Below are 19580 nucleotides of genomic sequence, written 5' to 3' on the forward strand. Positions count from 1 at the left end.
TATATATATATATATATATATATATACATATATATATACATATACACGCATACACATAACCACCCCCTCCCTTGAAAATCCCCACAGCCCACAGGCGAAGCAAAATCCCCGGTAACAGCCCCATTTTCATCTGCAAACGGGGCTATTTCACCCGAAGACACACAGGTTTCACTGAACCAGTGTGTTTTCGGGTGAAAATGCACTTTTTTACCGGCCAAGCTAATCGAATAACCAGACCGCAGCAACCGAAGAAACATCAGGGTTTTTTTACTCCCAATGTCTCTTCGGGGCAAACTGAATATCCCCGAAAGTGTAAAAAAACAAAACTGGAATTGATGCACAAGATGGAACGCACAGCTCACAGTATTCACATTAGTGCAGGACTGCTGGAAATGCGGCCCACGGTGGAACGCATACCGGAATTGATGCTGTGGGAAATGGGGCAAGGTAAGGATGCCCCCAACACAGCATCTTACAGGTACCATAAAGGAGAGAACCCGTTTCGACTAGGTTAGACAACCACTACAGCAGGACCTAAAAGGCTGTCAAAGTCAGAAAAATATCACACTACACACTGCCATGTATGCACCTCATGCGTGTCCTCGCTGCGCATGCGTGCGCTCTCCCGTGCGTGCGCATACTCGCTGTTACGTGCACCCGCAGGCGCACGGTATGCGCATTTACGGTAGAGTTTGTATGCGTCTAGCGTGCGACTCAATCGTAACATATTTTAACCATATAATGTATTTTGTAGATTATGGTCCCTTTGATAGAATCTGAAAGTTTAGTTAATGTAGCATGTTCATAGACAAAGAGATCCCTCTTTGTTTGATACGAAGGGTCAGACAGGGGTTATACAGTGGTGTTTAGTATCCATCGGAAGAGTATTTAATTAGCAATTTTCCGGTGTTGGTTTGAAGCGGATAACTCGCTCGTGCGAATAGTTATGGACATAAGAAGTTTATGAACATTTACTGTATTTGCACTTTATTACCCATGCGGCGGGAAACCCAGTTTCCCACCCACCTGAGCAGTTAGGAATAGTCACAGCCCACCTGTATGAATCAACCTATGACCTTTTGTCATAATGCGAAGACGAATTCCTGTGTCCAATGAACAATAAGAATGTAGGGACCATTGTACTGTATTGTGTGTAGTGTATAAAAGGACAAGCCGATCTGGACCAGCTCTCTATTCTCTTCAACGGTTCTCATCACTGATAATCGGGAGCTGGATATCCAGAAGGCGCATGCGATTGTTTCCCTTTGTGCGTAAGTTTCTCTGCAATCATATTGTCTCTTATTTAATGTTATAAGCCATTCTCTCTCTCCTTCCCCCTTTAAATGTAATTGTATCTTTATTGTATTTTATGTGTAGTGATTTGGTTAGGTATTTTATGTTATCTTGGTAGTGTATAACTTGTATTGTATTATTCTTTTGCAATTGAACGTTCATTCATTTCCTTAAAAGGCGTTAGACCCTTAGACCGGTATTGTGTGTTCATTATATTGCAGAGGGTAATAGGAGCGTCTCTATCGCTCAAACAGCTTTAGTGTAAACAAGGTTAAGCAGCGTTATATCGCTACAGTGTTTCAGTACAAGGTCTACAGTATAAGAATATCCTTTCTGTGTGTTACATTCAAGGTCTACTGATTGTTATCTTGTGAGCGTCTGCGCCGCTCGTGATCTCCTCGTGGTGTCGAGCGTCCGCTACGCTGATAGCGTAGCATTACGGTAGTCGCTCACCTATAGTGTGCCCGATACCAACAGCGTATTCTCGCGAGCGTTTGTGTCGCTCGAGCGGCTCGCTCCCGATACAACGTCCGCTACGCTAAGAGCGTACCCTTACGGTACCTCGTGCGCCAATTGCGTACTGTGTCTCTTAACCTCTTTATAGTGTGTTATATAGGATAAATTATAGGCTTTATCAATTGAGGGCTCGTCCGTCCTCCACATATCCTCACTACTGTAAATCAGACTTTATCTGTCAGCAAAGGGCGGGAACGCAGTATCCCTTCGTATCCGTATTGGTGGTTAGGGATACAGTGGTGCTGACTAGATGAGCGTCTGTTACGCTACGTTGTAGGAGTGCTGGGGTGGAGTCCGGAACCGGAGGTAAGAACAATACGTTAGTATCTTTTAAAACTGTTTATTTCTGTTTTTGCATACACACACATGCACGCACACATCTACATGGTTGCAGCTCACTTTCTTGTTGCCATTAGAATTGATTATTAGACACGTGCTGAAGTGAAGAAATCTGGTGCTATTTAGTTGAGATTAAAATAAGGACACACACACAGCATAGCAAATACTGTGTGGTGTACGGTAAGCGATTTCTGTTGAATATTGTTTACATTGATAGAAGCGTGTTGATTGTGTCGCTGTGGGTATATCTGCAATTTGTGCATGTGTCTCGGACAACGTGCGAAAGCACGTACGTGACGCAAAGGCATACGCACGTGGCGTGTTTTACGCAACGGAGCGTACGGATACGCCCATTGAGACTTGAATCACACAATAACCTTGTTTAGGGTGGGCGGTATAGTATAGCCACCTGATAATAGCACACGGTTGTTCAGTTTTTCCAAAAAGTAATAGTTAAAAGAAAACCTTTTTCTACTGCAAACCCAGGGATTGGACTCCTACCTGTATGAAAGGAATTTCTGTACAGAAAGCTCAGGGGTGTGTATGAGTTTATAGGAGTGAGTGTGGAACTTAAGGTATTATTTTTGTGAACCCACAAATCGGGATCCCGTCGGAGATCACATCAGGTGAGTGGACACTTGGTGGCGTGGGACTGGCTTGCCCGCGTTAACATTGTATAAGGTAAAGGAGCAAGTAGTTTCCGCAGACAAAAGGACTGCGAGGTATTTAAGCGCAGCCCCGGGGGGGTTTGGCGTAGCACCCATATAGTCAAGGTAAAAGCTCCGGCTGAAGGTTTCGCAGCCTAAACAACCGATTCCGCTGGTCGTAAGGCGGATAAGTAATAGTTACTTATACGCAGTGCGACTGTACCGCACGTAATTGTGTGCATTAGTTTGTTACCTTGATACCCATCAACAATTTATTGTGGGATCATAAACGCTATTTGTACATTCTAACGTGATTTGTGTAGGTTTTTGTTATTTTAAGGGAGTTTCGCTGTTCACTAAGGAAATCTCCAACAACCAATACTTACTGGGGAGGGATCGCATACTCTCACGCGCCCCAGTAAATAGAGGTTACAAAAGCAGAGTGAGTGAAGGCACTAGTTGAACTTTCACCGTCGCCTTACCGCGGGCAAATTTTGGTCTGTTTGTAAGAATTAGCTAAGACAGCAATATCTACAAACGATGGGGGCCAGTTGTTCAAAGAAGGGACGTCCAACAAGGGTTCACGTTGGTAATTGCTGGCCCAAAGGGTCCGCACGGTTAATGTGTGAAGGATCACACACACAGGTATTCAAAGAATGGGAACGTATGACAGAGGATGATGGGGAGCAGTCTCCCCGGGTAGACAGTCTGAACCCTGAGGTATTGCAGAACCCACGAAAAAGGATAGGTCTAATAAAATCTGCCAAGCAGAGGATTAGACAAAATGATTGTTTAAAGTTATGGCAAAAGGAAAGTTAAATACAAAGAAACTTAACTTACATATCTGACTCTCATCTTGGGAAGAGAGACATGGCAATGGAGAGGATTATGGTTGCAGAGAATGGCGCAATGGGGTACGATAAAAATGCACTTAGTAACTGTATTAAGAATGAAAGTAACAAATGTAATAATGTTTATGAAAATGAAAGTGTAAAAATTACAAATGTTAACCTGTGCAAGTCGCACCCCATGTCAAACTTCCCTCAGGACTACAAGCAAGAACGTGAGCCCAGCACGATGTCGGTACCTCTTCCAGAAGCCATCCTACAAGACATCCAGGTGGACGCGACCAAATCGGTAAAGGCAGTAATCAAACCCCCTAACGGAGGGTCAGGTGAGGTCGTGTCCACAGGTACGTACGGTGTTATATATCACGCACAAACAAATGTACCCCATATTGTAAGACCAACACAAGGTGATGTAATTGAATTTAGTCCTGTCAGGGTGATCACAGTCCCCAATGGGAAGACTGACGCTCAGGGAATCATTCCCGTCAAGGACAGTGCAATGCGCCGTCCCTGGTCCCGGACAGAATTGAGATCAATCATGTCTGAATTCCCTGATCCTAGGGAAGATCTAGTTTCATGTCAGAGATTTATTAAAGAATTAGGAAACTCCACAGAACCCACCAACAAAGGTGGCGGACAGTGCTGAGGGCATGTTTGTCCTCCAGTGTTGATCCTGCGAAATTTATTGCTGATTGTAAATTAAACACAGAGGTACCACAAACGGAGGAAAACAATCAGGAATGTATTAAGCAGATCAACCGACAGTTAGGAGTATATTTCCCTGCCGTTGTCAAGTGAAATGAAATTTTCTCCATAAGACAAAACGAAGGGGAAAGTATTTCTGATTATTTCCATCCGGCATTGCAGGACATGACTAGGTATACAGGTATAGAAAACATTGGAACAAGTGCACCGCACAGAGAAGTAGCGGTTAAGGTATTAATGAATGGTTTAAAGGAGGTATTGAGAACAAGGGTACAGACCACCAACCCAAACTGGAGAAATATCTCGGTGGCCGCATTAAGAGAGGCCGCTATTGATCATGATCGGAATATCACCAGACACCGGGAGTCACAAAGTGATAAGTTAATGGCCGTAAGTATACAGGTCCTAACCACAAGACCACTCCAGCATAAGCCCCAAACCCCTGCGAGAAATTCAAATGTGGAAGTCTGTTACAATTGCCAGAAGGAAGGTCATTTTGCAAGAGATTGTAGATCAAGAAGTAGACCAAATTCATATAAACCCCCTAGACAAAGATATGAGCAGAGTTATGACACACCAAATTGTAATCAGGGATCACATAGGAAGGAGTTTGGGCCGCACCTGTAACATGCAATCAGGAAAGGTGATCATTAGGACTGATGGTAAGCCTGAGGTTATTGTTAACAAGTTGGGAGGTCATTCCTTGAGGACACAGGAATGACCGGGTAAAATTTGTAATGTATCTGTGAAATGTTTTCTTTTTCCCCATCTCTGACGGTTATCGGCAGGACTCAAACATTGCATAGCTACTTGGTCTTTGCAGAAGTCTACCAAACCCCAGCATGACCTACCCGCATCAATGTATCCTGGCCAAATACAAAGGGTGGAGTATGGAGGTGCTGGTGGGAGGGACTGAGCAAGGATACCATTGGACATGTAGATATGACAGCCTGATGATGAACGACAGATCTGACAATGTTTTAAAATGTTTGAAAAATGTTTTTTCCTGTTGTTGTTTATTGTTGGTTTATGTAATATATATGTATATGAATTGTTCTCTCTCTCTTTTGTTTTTTTTTGTTTTCTCTCTTCTCACTCATGTTTTCATGTTTTAAAGATGGTATGTCACACATCAGTTAGACAAATGGTGATGCAAGATTTTTGCTCCTTACAGAAAGATCGCTGGTTTGGAAGAAATATTGTATCACCGGAGTGTTCGGTTGGAAGACTGAGAGACAGCACCTTTGAGATGACAGCAGAACAAGAAGAACAACAAGACTAGAGAACTAATTATCGTAACAAGTTTCTCTCCCCCTCAAACTGTTTTTCTGTACCCCCATTACAAATTTCTCCTTTTCTCCTCCTGTAAGATGGACTCGCCTCAAGAGACTGTGATACGGATTTTCCTGTTGACCATGATGTTGACCAGAGCAGTCTGTTTCGGTGAGAGTACCAGTGAGGTCGAGAAGGGATCCAGAAGGGTTTCTGATGACTAAGACGGAGGTGTAAATTTCCAATAGCAACACAATCACCGAGCAAAGGCGAGTACCGGAAACGATCTAGCAGCCATGTTATTTGTAAACATTGTGAAGGAATGTTAACTGAAAAAAACTGTATCTGTAGACACTGTGATAGTTAAGGATGGGTGTATCAAGAAATGCCAATCCAGTTTAATATCCATATGGATAGGCATCCATTGAGTGACTATCACTCCTTAGTGGGTAAAGTGTTAAATCAGACAGATTGTTGGGTATGCTCTCAAGTACCTCAAGGCCATAGCAAATCAGGATTAGTGCCCTTCCCTTTAACTATAGGGGAGGTACTTGAGCTAAGTGGTGGGAGACCGGTGGACAGGAGGTTTAATATCTCCAGTCCTCCTAGTTTGAAGCTCCACCAATATCATGTGGATAGATCCCTAGTATGTTTTAACATTTCCAATCCCCGAAAGCCGGGAAATTGGGAAGTGTCATGGAATAACCAAACCATGACCTTTTCATACAGAGCCGATAGAATGCCTACAGATACAGAACTTATACGCCACATAGCCGGTAGTGGAAAATATTTCCGATATAGGTATACCCTAGGAAGTAGGACCATGAGAGTTGGAGAGGTATCACCAGGATACTGTGCACACATCGTACAAACCGATACGTGTACTAAACAGATGGAAGAATTAGGGTTAGGAAATTTCATATGGAAAATGTGTAATATGGTTATGTCCTACTCCGTCCCATATGTTCTCCCCGATGATGCATATTTCATATGCGGGAGGAAGGCGTATAAGTGGCTTGCCCCAAACTCAGAAGGGTTATGTTATATTGGAAAAGTACTGCCTGAAGTAATGACTGTATCACATACTAAAATGAAAGATATTCACCGCAGTGCCCAAGCTCCTTATACTCACACTCATTACGAGCACATCGTTAAACGGCACCTAATAGAAAGAACAGAGCATCCGGCCTCTGACCTGATCAATGAATCCACCGGGATTCAAGCCCTAATCTCGTTAGATATCACTCGTACTGCCAGAGGAGTGATAAATTATAAATACATATCTGCGCTTGCAAATTTATTAGACAATATCACTGAAATGTATGATGACACATTCAGGTATACTGGAAGGGAGCTCCAAGCTTATAAAACAGAACTGGTTCAGCATAGGATGATTCTCAATTATCTCACAGCTGTGACGGGTGGGTATTGTGTCACCCTAGCAACTCAGTATGGAATAAAGTGCTGCACATATATTACAAACAGCACCGAGGACCCGGTCGAGGTCATAGACCAAAAGATGGACGACATTCTCCAATTAAAGTGGGAATTCCGCAGGAGACACACACCCTTGCTGCTGTGGGTAATGAGCTGACCGGTTGGGTGTCATGGTTGAACCCACGAAATTGGTTCTCTGGTTTAGGAGAATGGGCCCAAGGAATTATAATGGATGTAGGGAAATTTCTTCTGTGTATCTTGGGTGTTGTCATATCGATTGGTCTGATATTTAGATGCGTTCGGGTTTTAACAAAGTGTAAACGTAGCGCCCGAGTGATGAGTTTAAGGAGTGAAGATACTGTAATAACAACGACTGATTTGGTTTATGACCCAACAATAGAGACAATGTTGTGATGAAAATGTGATTCCACGGTCCGTTTCTTTCACCCGTTTCTCCTTTGTTTCTCTCCAAGGTAAAAAGACATCCGCTTGGAAGAAGAATTTGACAACCTTTTACACAGACAACTGATGGACTATGCCATAGACCCCCATATCCCTAGTACTTTAATTTTACGCTAGCCCAACACTTTTTGTAAGTCTATGGACATTGATAAAGCTTTGCTTGCGTTTATTGGCAAAAGCACAAAGAGACTTCAGACAAGACTTCAGACAAGACTTCAATCAACAAATGTATATTAACCTCACATAGAATATCACTGCATTTACCATAATTGTTTCTTATCTTCATCTCTACAACCTTCAGGTAATGACACACATAGTCGATAGGGAATACAGGCACAGATATCAGCACTCACATATCCCCCCATTCATGTATCATCAACTAAAATGTGCTCCCCCATTTTGTTGCAACCAAAAGCCGAAAAGAGCTCGGTAAAGTTTGACAGCCCATCCACAGACCCTTAATACGGGATAAGAAGGAATTCAAATGTATACTTCGCAATACCTCGAAGCTTGATTTAAAACACGTACGGCACGATGATACATGACCCCCCAAACATGGATTCATACACACATGCTTCTGCTATCTCACTAGGTCATACCCTTTTCCTACCTTCTCCTCTCCTCCCCTACCCAATCATAGAAATGTATTTACACATGACATATATTTTTCTCTTTTTGGAATGTTTTAGAAAGTGGCAGTTATTGGTGACTGCCAAAGGATGGACTGTCAAAGTCAGAAAAATATCACGCTACACACTGCCATGTATGCACCTCATGCGTGTCCTCGCTGCGCGTGCATGAGCTCTCCCGTGCGTGCGCATACTCGCTGTTGCGTGCACCCGCAGGCGCACGGTATGCGCATTTACGGTAGAGTTTGTATGCGTCTAGCGTGCGACTCAATCGTAACATATTTTAACCATATAATGTATTTTGTAGATTATGGTCCCTTTGATAGAATCTGAAAGTTTAGTTAATGTAGCATGTTCATAGACAAAGAGATCCCTCTTTGTTTGATACGAAGGGTCAGACAGGGGTTATACAGTGGTGTTTAGTATCCATCAGAAGAGTATTTAATTAGCAATATTCCGGTGTTGGTTTGAAGCGGATAACTCGCTCGTGCGAATAGTTATGGACATAAGAAGTTTATGAACATTTACTGTATTTGCACTTTATTACCCATGCGGCGGGAAACCCAGTTTCCCACCCACCTGAGCAGTTAGGAATAGTCACAGCCCACCTGTATGAATCAACCTATGACCTTTTGTTATAATGCGAAGACGAATTCCTGTGTCCAATGAACAATAAGAATGTAGGGACCATTGTACTGTATTGTGTGTAGTGTATAAAAGGACAAGCCGATCTGGGCCAGCTCTCTATTCTCTTCAACGGTTCTCATCACTGATAATCGGGAGCTGGATATCCAGAAGGCGCATGCGATTGTTTCCCTTTGTGCGTAAGTTTCTCTGCAATCATATTGTCTCTTATTTAATGTTATAAGCCATTCTCTCTCTCATTCCCCCTTTAAATGTAATTGTATCTTTATTGTATTTTATGTGTAGTGATTTGGTTAGGTATTTTATGTTATCTTGGTAGTGTATAACTTGTATTGTATTATTCTTTTGCAATTGAACGTTCATTCATTTCCTTAAAAGGCGTTAGACCCTTAGACCGGTATTGTGTGTTCATTATATTGCAGAGGGTAATAGGAGCGTCTCTATCGCTCAAACAGCTTTAGTGTAAACAAGGTTAAGCAGCGTTATATCGCTACAGTGTTTCAGTACAAGGTCTACAGTATAAGAATATCCTTTCTGTGTGTTACATTCAAGGTCTACTGATTGTTATCTTGTGAGCGTCTGCGCCGCTCGTGATCTCCTCGTGGTGTCGAGCGTCCGCTACCCTGATAGCGTAGCATTACGGTAGTCGCTCACCTATAGTGTGCCCGATACCAACAGCGTATTCTCGCGAGCGTTTGTGTCGCTCGAGCGGCTCGCTCCCGATACAACGTCCGCTACGCTAAGAGCGTACCCTTACGGTACCTCGTGCGCCAATTGCGTACTGTGTCTCTTAACCTCTTTATAGTGTGTTATATAGGATAAATTATAGGTTTTATCAAGGCGCAGATAGATATAAAGTGGGGAACCAGTCAGCAACACATATGGACTTCTAGTTCCAATCCACCAAACAGGAACGATGGTTCCATGGTGGAACGAAAGTACCAGAAGTCAGGCAAGATTTTATTTTCATATTGCTTTTTTTTTTTATTTAAAAAAAAAAATTAAACCAAATGATAGAAAGTAACACCAAGTAAATCCAACATCACTGTAAACATCACATTATACGTATCAATGATGACAATATCATGGTGGAGTCAAAGCCACAAAACAAACAAGAATCATAATGGAAATAAGGGTGTCACGTGAATAAATGCTGAAAATAAACGGACACATATTTTCTTTTTTTCAATTGGGTGATGAGAATTATACCATTAACAGGTAAAGGTCATAAAAGTGAAAAAGAATTGTGCTTGGATCAGTAATAAAACTTGTAGTTTAAGAACGAGGAGAGAGGGGATAGAAAAAGAAAAGAGAAAGAGGGAGAGGTGGTGGTGGGGGATATAGACAGTCGGGGTGCTAAACCGCATCAGTGCATCGTGTTTGTCCATAGGGCGAAGCTAAACAGTCGATAAGGGGGGCTTGGTCTCATAGTAGGTAGTCCAAGGTGAACAGACACAAACAAAGTTAGTCGGTGTATCATGAATAATTGAGGAGATATGTTCAATTCTGTGGGTTGACCAGATAGCATTGATGGTAGCTGGTAAAGAGGGAGGAGTGATGGATTTCCATTGTTCAGCAATTTGGCATTTAGCTGTATCAGTTTATGGGGTATATGCAATTGCGGTCGAATTCCGGCTGGAATTCGACGGTTTTTTAATTCGACACAATTCGACAGTCAGACACCCTGCCGCTGGGACCCGAATTCGACATATTCAATAAAAAACGGGTTCGACAGTCCCGCTGTCGAAAAACGGACCAATTGACGGATATGTGCGTACTGGATTCGACTTTATGGACAGCACAAAAGTGATTAAAAAACCCCGAAGAAAAATGCGTGGGGTCCCCCCTCCTAAGCATAACCAGCCTCGGGCTCTTTGAGCCGGTCCTGGTTGTAAAAATACGGGGGGGAAATTGACAGGGGATCCCCCGTATTTTCACAACCAGCACCGGGCTCTGCGTCCGGTCCTGGTGCAAAAAATACGGGGGACTAAAAGCGTAGGGGTCCCCCGTATTTTTAACACCAGCACCGGGCTCCACTAGCTGGAGAGATAATGCCACAGCCGGGGGACACTTTTATACTGGTCCCTGCGGCCGTGGCATTAAATCCCCAACTAGTCACCCCTGGCCGGGGTACCCTGGAGCAGTGGGGACCCCTTAATCAAGGGGTTCCCCCCCTCCAGCCACCTAAGGGCCAGGGGTGAAGCCCGAGGCTGTCCCCCCTGACCGCGAGTAACCTCACCGCTGACCGCAAAGTTCCCACCATTGAAGATAATGGAGCGGTATGTGCTATGCGCGTCTGACAGCTCAGACGCGCACAGCCAATCAGGAGAGTGCCACGACGTGGCGCTCCCTGATTGGCTGAAGGGACCCTCTGTGACAGGAGTCACGGGGGGTCCCGGCTTTCGGGGAAAGGGGTCCCATGTGTAAACATGGGACCCTTTCAGTGCGTGGTCCGGGTAATGCGGTTTCTTTTTTTGCCAAGTACATGGATTACAAAACAGAAGAGGACAGATCTACACTGGATTTTGGTGAGTATAATTTTATTTTCAGGTACACCGTGGATTCTACTTGGAGAAGTGGACCGAACCTCGTGTCAACATAGGTAAGTATGTGTGTGTCGGCATGTATGTAATAAAGTTTTACTTTCACGGTGTGCGTGTCCTGTTTTTATTTGGGTATTCTTTTTGCAGTAGAACTACAGGTACCAGCGGGCCCGTTTTACCCCCGCATGCTGGTACTTGTGGTTCTCCAAGCACCAGCTTGCGGGGGAGGCTTGCTGGGACTTGTAGTTCTGCTACAAAAAACAATACTCTTTTATTTGACACAAGGCTATCAGCCCCCCATCCGCAGCCTCTGGATGGGGGGGACAGCCTCGGTCTTCACCCCTGGCCCTTGGGTGGCTGGAGGGGGGGAACCCCTTGATTAAGGGGTCCCTACTCCTCCAGGGTACCCCGGCCAGGGGTGACTAGTTGGGGATTTAATGCCACGGCCGCAGGGACCAGTATAAAAGTGTCCCCCGGCTGTGGCATTATCTCTCCAGCTAGTGGAGCCCGGTGCTGGTGTTAAAAATACGGGGGACCCCTACGCTTTTAGTCCCCCGTATTTTTTGCACCAGGACCGGACGCAGAGCCCGGTGCTGGTTGTGAAAATACGGGGGATCCCCTGTCATTTCCCCCCCCCCGTATTTTTATAACCAGGACCGGCTCAAAGAGCCCGAGGCTGGTTATGCTTAGGAGGGGAGACCCCATGCTTTTTTTTTCTTGATTTTAAACCATTCCCACCCCTTCCCACTGAAAACCATGCTCTGATCTCTCCATATTATTTTAGTCAGTTAAAAAAAAATATATTCTTTTAAAAAATATATAAATAATACTTGTGTCTCCTAATAGACAAACCAAGTACATAATCCCTTCTAATATAAATAGATATGCTATTAGCAATAAAAAAAACACACAAAAAAACATGTTTTTAAATTTTTTTATTAGATTCCGCCAGCAAAGTGAGGCGGAATGAAATTGACGAAATTACTGTCGAAAAGCACTGTTGTCGAATCGACATTCTTCAATTGAATATACTTTTGTTGAAAAGCCGCATTTTTACCATTGCAGACATGTCGAATTTGACAACTGTCGAATTTAAAAAAGTCGAATCTGAAACGTCCATTTTTTTGTCGAAAAGTACTGTATTGCATTGTCGATTTTTTTTTTTGTGTCGAAAATGCCCCGTTTTTTGACATTTGCGGCAATTCGACCGCAATTGCACATACCCCTATATGTTGGTCGCAGGATGTGTGAAATGGGTTGGGCTAGGATCATGTTGCTTTTTTGATATAATCATTAATTTTATACAAGTGCAGCAAGTCTATAGGAAATTGTTTGTGTATGGAAGGAATTATATGTATAAAAGGTTGAAAGAATCTAAGTTAATAAGTTGTTGCCCCTCCTACCAACATCCATTAAGCAAGTAATTGAGAGGTATAAATAGAGAACAGGTCCACCAGGAAGTTACACCTTGAAAAAGACTTGACAGTTGAAATGCTTTGTTAAAGAGACTGGGGGGATTATGGGACCTGAAAGTACTGTCTTCAAACACTAAGATCTCCTATTTTCCCGGGAAGGAGTGTCTTTACTCACTGATGAAAGTGCTGCAATTCAAAGAACAAAAGAGAAGTGCACCATTTCAGTGTCACCAAAGGGAAGGTGTGGTTCGTGGCAAATTGGGGTCCTCTGTGTGCACAAACGTGCCCCTTGAGGAAGAAGAGGTGGGGCTTGTTCATGACAAGACCCTAGTGAATATGCCCTGGTAAAACACATGGGGTAATACATTTTGACTGTATACACTGTACTTAAGGGTGCATCCCCACCTACTTATTATTCTAAAAACATCTTGACTCAATTATGGAAGCAGCAAACTTGATGTAGTGGTTAGCATTACTGCCTGACCGCCTAATCAGATGTGGCAGCTACTAAAATTAATTGTGCATGTGTGTATTTTATTTTGTGAAAGGCCAGATACTGATGTGTGTCACTTTAATGATAGAGCATTTCGATTGTAAGCTTTAATGGGATAAAGATTCACGTGTATGGCTCAATATTCAATGGAAAAGAACGCCATAATATGGCGGTGCTGTACAAATAAATGGTATTTAATCATATATAAATAGACCTGTCTGGTTAATAGGAAACAGTAACATAATTCAAACACAAAAGGAACACCACACCACAGAGAATGCAGCAAGGCACATGTCACTGTCCCTGTGAGTTGGAAGACAGCAATCCCAAGCATATTACCTCAGCTATCAAAATGGCCGCCCCTACTCTGAGTAGATGACAGATGCATTCTCTAAACAATGGGATTAAATCAATTTCTAGTTTCATCGTGGTTAGCAGCTTCCTAGATTGCTGTCACGGAGGCTGGCTGGCTGCAGGTCTAATAAAGAGGTCATAATGTAAGTCAGAGGAGTATAAGCCAAGGTAGAAAAGCTTCTTAAACATTGATGCTCTTAGATAATGCTCTTAAAAGACAGGAACTATTGAAAAGCCGCCATCTAATGTTTTCTTATTTAACCCCGTCCTCTTGCTCACCCTTACCTGACGATTCTGCAGAGAACCAAACAAAGGTTTGTCTTCGTCCTGTAGTAAACTCTCTGAAACAAAACAACTTTCATTATTAACATGATGCATTCACTATTTAATTGTGTGGGTTAGCTGCCCTAGAATGGACTGATGTCTGTCACTCATCCTTACCAATGGACTGGATGGTAAATGCACAAGTATTCCAGGCCATCATAGGCAGACGTGGGTCACTTTCATTAGGTGGAACATTCAGGCCAACGCGGTACACAGTGGTGGCAAAGTGGACCAGTATTTCCTTTGTACTAGCAGAATATTTTAGCCTGAAAACATGCAAGCAAAGCTGTAAGGAGTATGCACCTCTCTACAGCACAAGATCAACATGACCAAAACACACCCTGGTTTATGTATAAGACTTACAAGTAAGTAAATCTCTATCTCTCGCGCTATATATATATATATATATATATATATATATATGTGATAACCAATTCACTCAAAACAACATGTGGCTTATCAAACTGTCTTTCACTGAACAGAATGAGCAATATACGCAATTAATCAATACTTATCACAGAAGACACAGTGGATTTTCTGAAACACTTACGGTGGCTGTACCCCGAAGCTCAGGATGGAGCGGAATTCATGGCTTTGGTCATCTCCACTTTTTAAAAATTCAGGTGAGATTGACTTTTCTCCTATCAGGAATTAAATATGGGTGATAGTCAGCAATCAATATATCAAATTAATCAGTACAGTCTCATTGTGCATCGTTGTAACTAAGACGCATTTTTGGCAAAAAAACAAAACAACACCCAACATTAACAGAGTAAGACAGGATGTGGCGGCTCACTCATGCCAGGCATCTAATGCTAAATGGCTTATCGAGGCAAAATGTAGGAGGACACATCTGTATGTATGTGTATATACGTGTGACTTTATACATATATATATATATACTAGGTGCTTCATCGCGCCCTACGGGCGCTCTTCACACCGTCGTAAGGGGCTACGCCCCCTTAACCCCTGTACGCCGTTCAATATATGTATTATATGTAGTATTACCTGCATTCCTAGTTTTGTGAGTGGTTAAATATTGCACAATGAAAGGGCGTTGGATGTTGAAGGGGGCGTAGCCCCTTGCGACGGTGTGAACAGCGGCTGCAGGGCACACTGTACAGAATGCAGCGGGTGTGGGGGGGAGCGCGGATGGGGGAGGGGTTCGGGAGGCGCTGCGGGTGGGGATGTGCGGGGGAGTGGGATCCGGAGGCGGTATGGGTGGGGGAGGGGCGGGGTTGCAGCGGGTAGGGGAGGGGCAGGTACATGGATCTGGCAGATGGAGGAGGGGGTTCCGGAGGTGCTGCAGGTGGGGAAGGGGCGAGTGCACCGCGGGTGGGGTAGGGGTCCGGAAGCGATGCGCGTAGGGGAGGGGCAGGTGGGGGGGGGGGGGGTGCGGCAGATGGGGGAGGGGATCGGGAGGAGCAGCTGGTGGTGGAGGGGCGGGTGCAGATGGGGGAGGGGGTCGGGAGGAGCAGCGGGTGGTGGAGGGGCGGGTGCAGTGGGGCTGCGCGGGTGGGGTAGGGGGTTCAGGAGGTGCTGCGGGTGGGGAAGGGGCCAGTGCGCTGTGGGTGGGGTAGGGGCTCCGGAAGCGATGCGCGTGGGAGAGGGGCAGGTGCGGGGGTGCGGCAGATGGGGGAGGGGGTCAGGATGTGCTGCGGGTGAGGGAGGGGCAGTTGCGGTGGTTGGCCGCAGATGGGGGAGGGTGTATGTAGAGGCTGTGGGTGGAGGGGGAGCGGGGGGGGGTCTGTGGTTGGGAGGGTCTGTGGTTGAAGGAGGGGCAGGGGAGTGGGGTCCGTGGCTGGTGAAGGGGGTCTGGAGGGGCCGCATGTGGGGGAGGGGTGGTGGTGCGGCGGATGGTGGAAGGGTCCAAAGGCGCTGCAGGTGGTGGATGGGCGGGTGCGGGGGTGCCGCGAGTAGTGGAGGGGCAGGTACGGGGATCTGGCGGATGGGGTTCCGGAGGCGCTGCAGGTGTGGAAGGGGCGCGTGCGCAGTGAGTGGGGGAGGGGCAGATTCGGGGGTGTGGCAGATGGAGGAGGGGGTCGGGAGGCACTGCGGGTGGTGGAGGGGCGGGTGTGGTAGGGCAGGGTGTCAGGAGGTGCTGCGGGTGGGGAAGGGGCGAGTGCGTTGCGGGTGGGGTAGAGGGTCAGGAAGCGACGCGTGTGGAGGAGGGGCAGGTGCGGGAGTGCGGCAGATGGGGGAGGGGGTCTGGAGGCGCTGCGGGTGGTTGAGGGGTGGGTAGGGGGCAGTAGGTGGTGGGGGTGGGGAGGGGTGGTTGCGGGGGATGACTGCAGATGGGGGAGGGTGTCTGTAGATGCTGTGGGTGGAGGGGGGTGTGCGGTTGGGAGGTTCTGTGGATGAGGGAGGGGCAGGGGAGTGGGGAGCGTGGGTGGTGTAGAGGGTATGGAGGCACACGCAGCGTGTGGGGGGAGGGGTGGCGGAGTGGCGTGTGTTGGAGTGGCAGGTGCGGCGGATGGTGGAAGGGTCTGAAGGCACTGCGGGTGGTGGATGGGCGGGTGCGGGGGTGCTGCAGGTGGGGTATGGGGTGAGGAGGCGCTGCAGGTGGTGGGATGGGCGGCTGTGGGGGTTGACGGTGGATGGGGGAGGGTGTCTGTAGAGGCTGTGGGTGGAGGGGGGGCGGATGCGGGGGGGGGCTGTGGGTGAGAGGGTCTGTGGTTGAGGGAGGGGCAGGGGAGTGGGGGCCGTGGGTGGTGTAGGGGGTCTGGAGGCGCCGCATGTGGGGGAGGGGTGGTGGTGCGGGGGAGGGTGGAAGGGTCGGAAGGCGCTGCAGGTGGTGGATGGGCGGGTGTGGGGATGTGGCGGGTGTGGTAGGGGGTCAGGAGGTGCTGGGGGTGGTTGTGGGGGATGTCAGCGGATGGGGGAGGGTATATGCAGATGCTGTGGGTGGAAGGGGGGCAGAGGCGGGGGGGGGCTGTGGTAGGGGGATGGGAGATGCTGCGGTGGTGGGAGGGGCAGGGGAGTGGGAGCTGCGGGAGGGGTAGAAGTTCCGGAGGCACCGCGTATGGGGGAGGGTCAGGGCAGGTGTGGCGGACGGTGGATGTGCTGCGGGTACTGTACCTGGCAGCAAGGTAGCTGGAGGGTAATCATTAGCAGCTATCAGTGACACTGCTAATCTCTCTGCCCCAAGGATGCCATCTCTCAGCAGCAGCAGGGGCGCAGGCTACCCGGGCTCAGTGTCAGGTTAACTCTGTCGCGGCTAGCCGGGGAGCACAGCAGTGTGCGGGGTGCCTACTCCCGCATGAGCCGCTGTGCCTCATATCTCCCCCACATCTCCCCCCCGCCCCCCGCCAGGCAGCCGGGGAGCACACCAGTGTGCGGTGTCCCTGCTGCCGCGGGAGCCGCTCTGCCGCTCATCTCCCCCCCCCCCACACCCACCAGGCAGGCGGGGAGCACATCAGTGTGCGGTGTCCCTGCTGCCGCGGGAGCCGCTCTGCCGCTTATTCCCCCCCCCACCAGGCAGGCAGGCGGGGAGCACATCAGTGTGCAGTGTCCCTGCTGCCACGTGTGCCGCTCTGCCGCACATCTCTCCCCTCCCCCGCCAGGCAGCTGGGGAGCACATCAGTGTGCGGTGTCCCTGCTGCCGCTGGAGCCGCTCTGCCGCACATCCCCCCCCCCCGCCCGGATGCCGGGGAGCACATCAGTGTGCGGTGTCCCTGCTGCCGTTGGAGCCGCTCTGCCGCACATCCCCACCACCCCCCCCCCCGCCCGGCTGCCGGGGAGCACATCAGTGTGTGCGGTGTCCCTGCTGGCGCGGGTGCCGTTCTGCCGCACATCTCCCCCCCGCCAGGCAGCCGGGGAGCACATCAGTGTCACTTTGCTGCCTATGGGAGAACGGGCAGCAGCCAATATCAGCAACAGTGGGTGATGTGAGTGGCCCGGGCCCTCACTCTCCCCCTTGATGGCGGCCCTGCCCAGATCTGTGTCTCTGACTCCGCCCAGCGTTACGGCCAGGCACAGAATCACAAATCTGGGCTATTATATAGGAGATATATATATATATATATATATATATAAAAAATAGGATTTTAATACCTACCAGTAAATCCTTCTCTCGTAGTCCATAAGGGATACCTGGGTCTTAGTACGATGGGGTATAGATGGGGTCCAAAGGAGACGGTACACTTTAAAATTTCTTAAACTGGGTGTGCTGGCTCCTCCCTTCTATGCCCCCTCCTACAGCCAGTATACAGTAGGTAAAACTGTGCCCGAAGGAGAATGGACATACTTGAGAGAAAGAACATAACAACAGTGAGTGGTGAGATTCATACACCAGCACACCAACAACATAAAACGACCAGCAACGGCTGGTAACAAACAGCAACAGCTGAACAGGTAACTTTTATAAAAGAAAAACCTGCAGAAAAGTCAACGCACTGAGGCAGGCACCCAGTATCCCTTGTGGACTACGAGAAAAGGATTTACCGGTAGGTATTAAAATCCTATTTTCTCTAGCATCCATAAGGGATACTGGGGTCTTAGTACGATGCGGACTTCCCAAAGCTTCCAGAACGGGCGGGAAAGTGCGGAGACTGATGGAGCACCGCCTGCCCAAACTGGGTATCCTCTTTGGCCAGGGTATCAAACTTGTAGAACTTCACAAAGGTGTTCTTCCCCGACCAGGCAGCAGCTTGGCATAGATGCAAGGCCGAGACACCATAGGTAGCCACCCAGGAAGACACCACCGATCTTGTTAAGTGGGCCTTCAGAGACTGTGGAACAGGTAAGACTGCAGACACATAGGCCTGTTGGATAGTAAGCCTAAGCCAACGAGCAATGGACTGCTTAGAAGCAGGGCAACCCTTTTTCTGCGCATCATATAGCACAAACAAGGAATCCGTCTTCCTAATCCGAGCCGTCCACTTGATATAGATCTTCATGGCCCGCACAGCATCCAATGCCTCCGGAGGAGCAGAAGTGCCAGAACCTGACGGAACCACAATACGTTGATTTAAGTGGAACGCAGAGACGACCTTCGGCAGGAACTGCTGTCTAGTCATGAGCTCCGCTCTGTCCTCGTAAAAGACCAAGTAGGTACTTTTACACGATAAGGCCCCCAATTCTGAGACACGCCTAACAGAAGCCAGGGCCAGTAACATCACCGTCTTCCACCGTCATCAGATGTTCAAACCAGGAGGACTGTAGAAATTCCACCACTACATTCAAATTCCAGGGTGCCGTGGGCAGCACAAAAGGAGGTTGTATGTGAAGTACCCCTTGCAAGAAGGTCTGAATTTCTGGCAACACTGCCAATTTCTTCTGGAAGAAAATTGAGAGAGCTGAAATCTGGACCTTAATGGAACCCAGACGTAAGCCCTTATCCACACCAGCCTGCAGGAAACATAAGAAACGTCCCAATTGGAACTCTGCAGGTGGATACGTGCGTTTCTTGCACCAAGAGACATATCTTCTCCAGATATGATGATAGTGTTTTGACGTCACAGGCTAACTGGCCTGAACCATGGTAGCAATAACCTTTTTTGGAAAGGCCTTTGTGAGCTAGGATGTTCCGCTCAACCTCCATGCCGTCAAACGAAGTCGCCGTACGTCCGGGTAGACGGACGGTCCCTGTTGAAGAAGATCTCTTCTCATTAGCAGAGACCACAGGTCTTCGACGGACATGTCCAGAAGATAGCATGT

General features: G+C 47.4%; 1 protein-coding gene across 1 annotated transcript in view; it reads right to left on the reverse strand.

Annotated features, from left to right (window-relative positions):
- The window catches only part of UBR1 (ubiquitin protein ligase E3 component n-recognin 1), a 296661-nt gene that overhangs the window by 64379 nt on the left and 212702 nt on the right, over positions 1-19580 (reverse strand). The window contains exons 34-36 of the mRNA XM_063947658.1: positions 14473-14563; positions 14040-14188; positions 13884-13939 (exon numbers count right to left, since the gene is read on the reverse strand). Of these exons, the coding sequence (XP_063803728.1) occupies positions 13884-13939; positions 14040-14188; positions 14473-14563 (296 nt within the window). The remainder of the gene's footprint in view (positions 1-13883; positions 13940-14039; positions 14189-14472; positions 14564-19580) is intronic.

Source organism: Pseudophryne corroboree, chromosome 12, assembly GCF_028390025.1.
Source record: "Pseudophryne corroboree isolate aPseCor3 chromosome 12, aPseCor3.hap2, whole genome shotgun sequence".
Taxonomy (NCBI): domain Eukaryota; kingdom Metazoa; phylum Chordata; class Amphibia; order Anura; family Myobatrachidae; genus Pseudophryne; species Pseudophryne corroboree.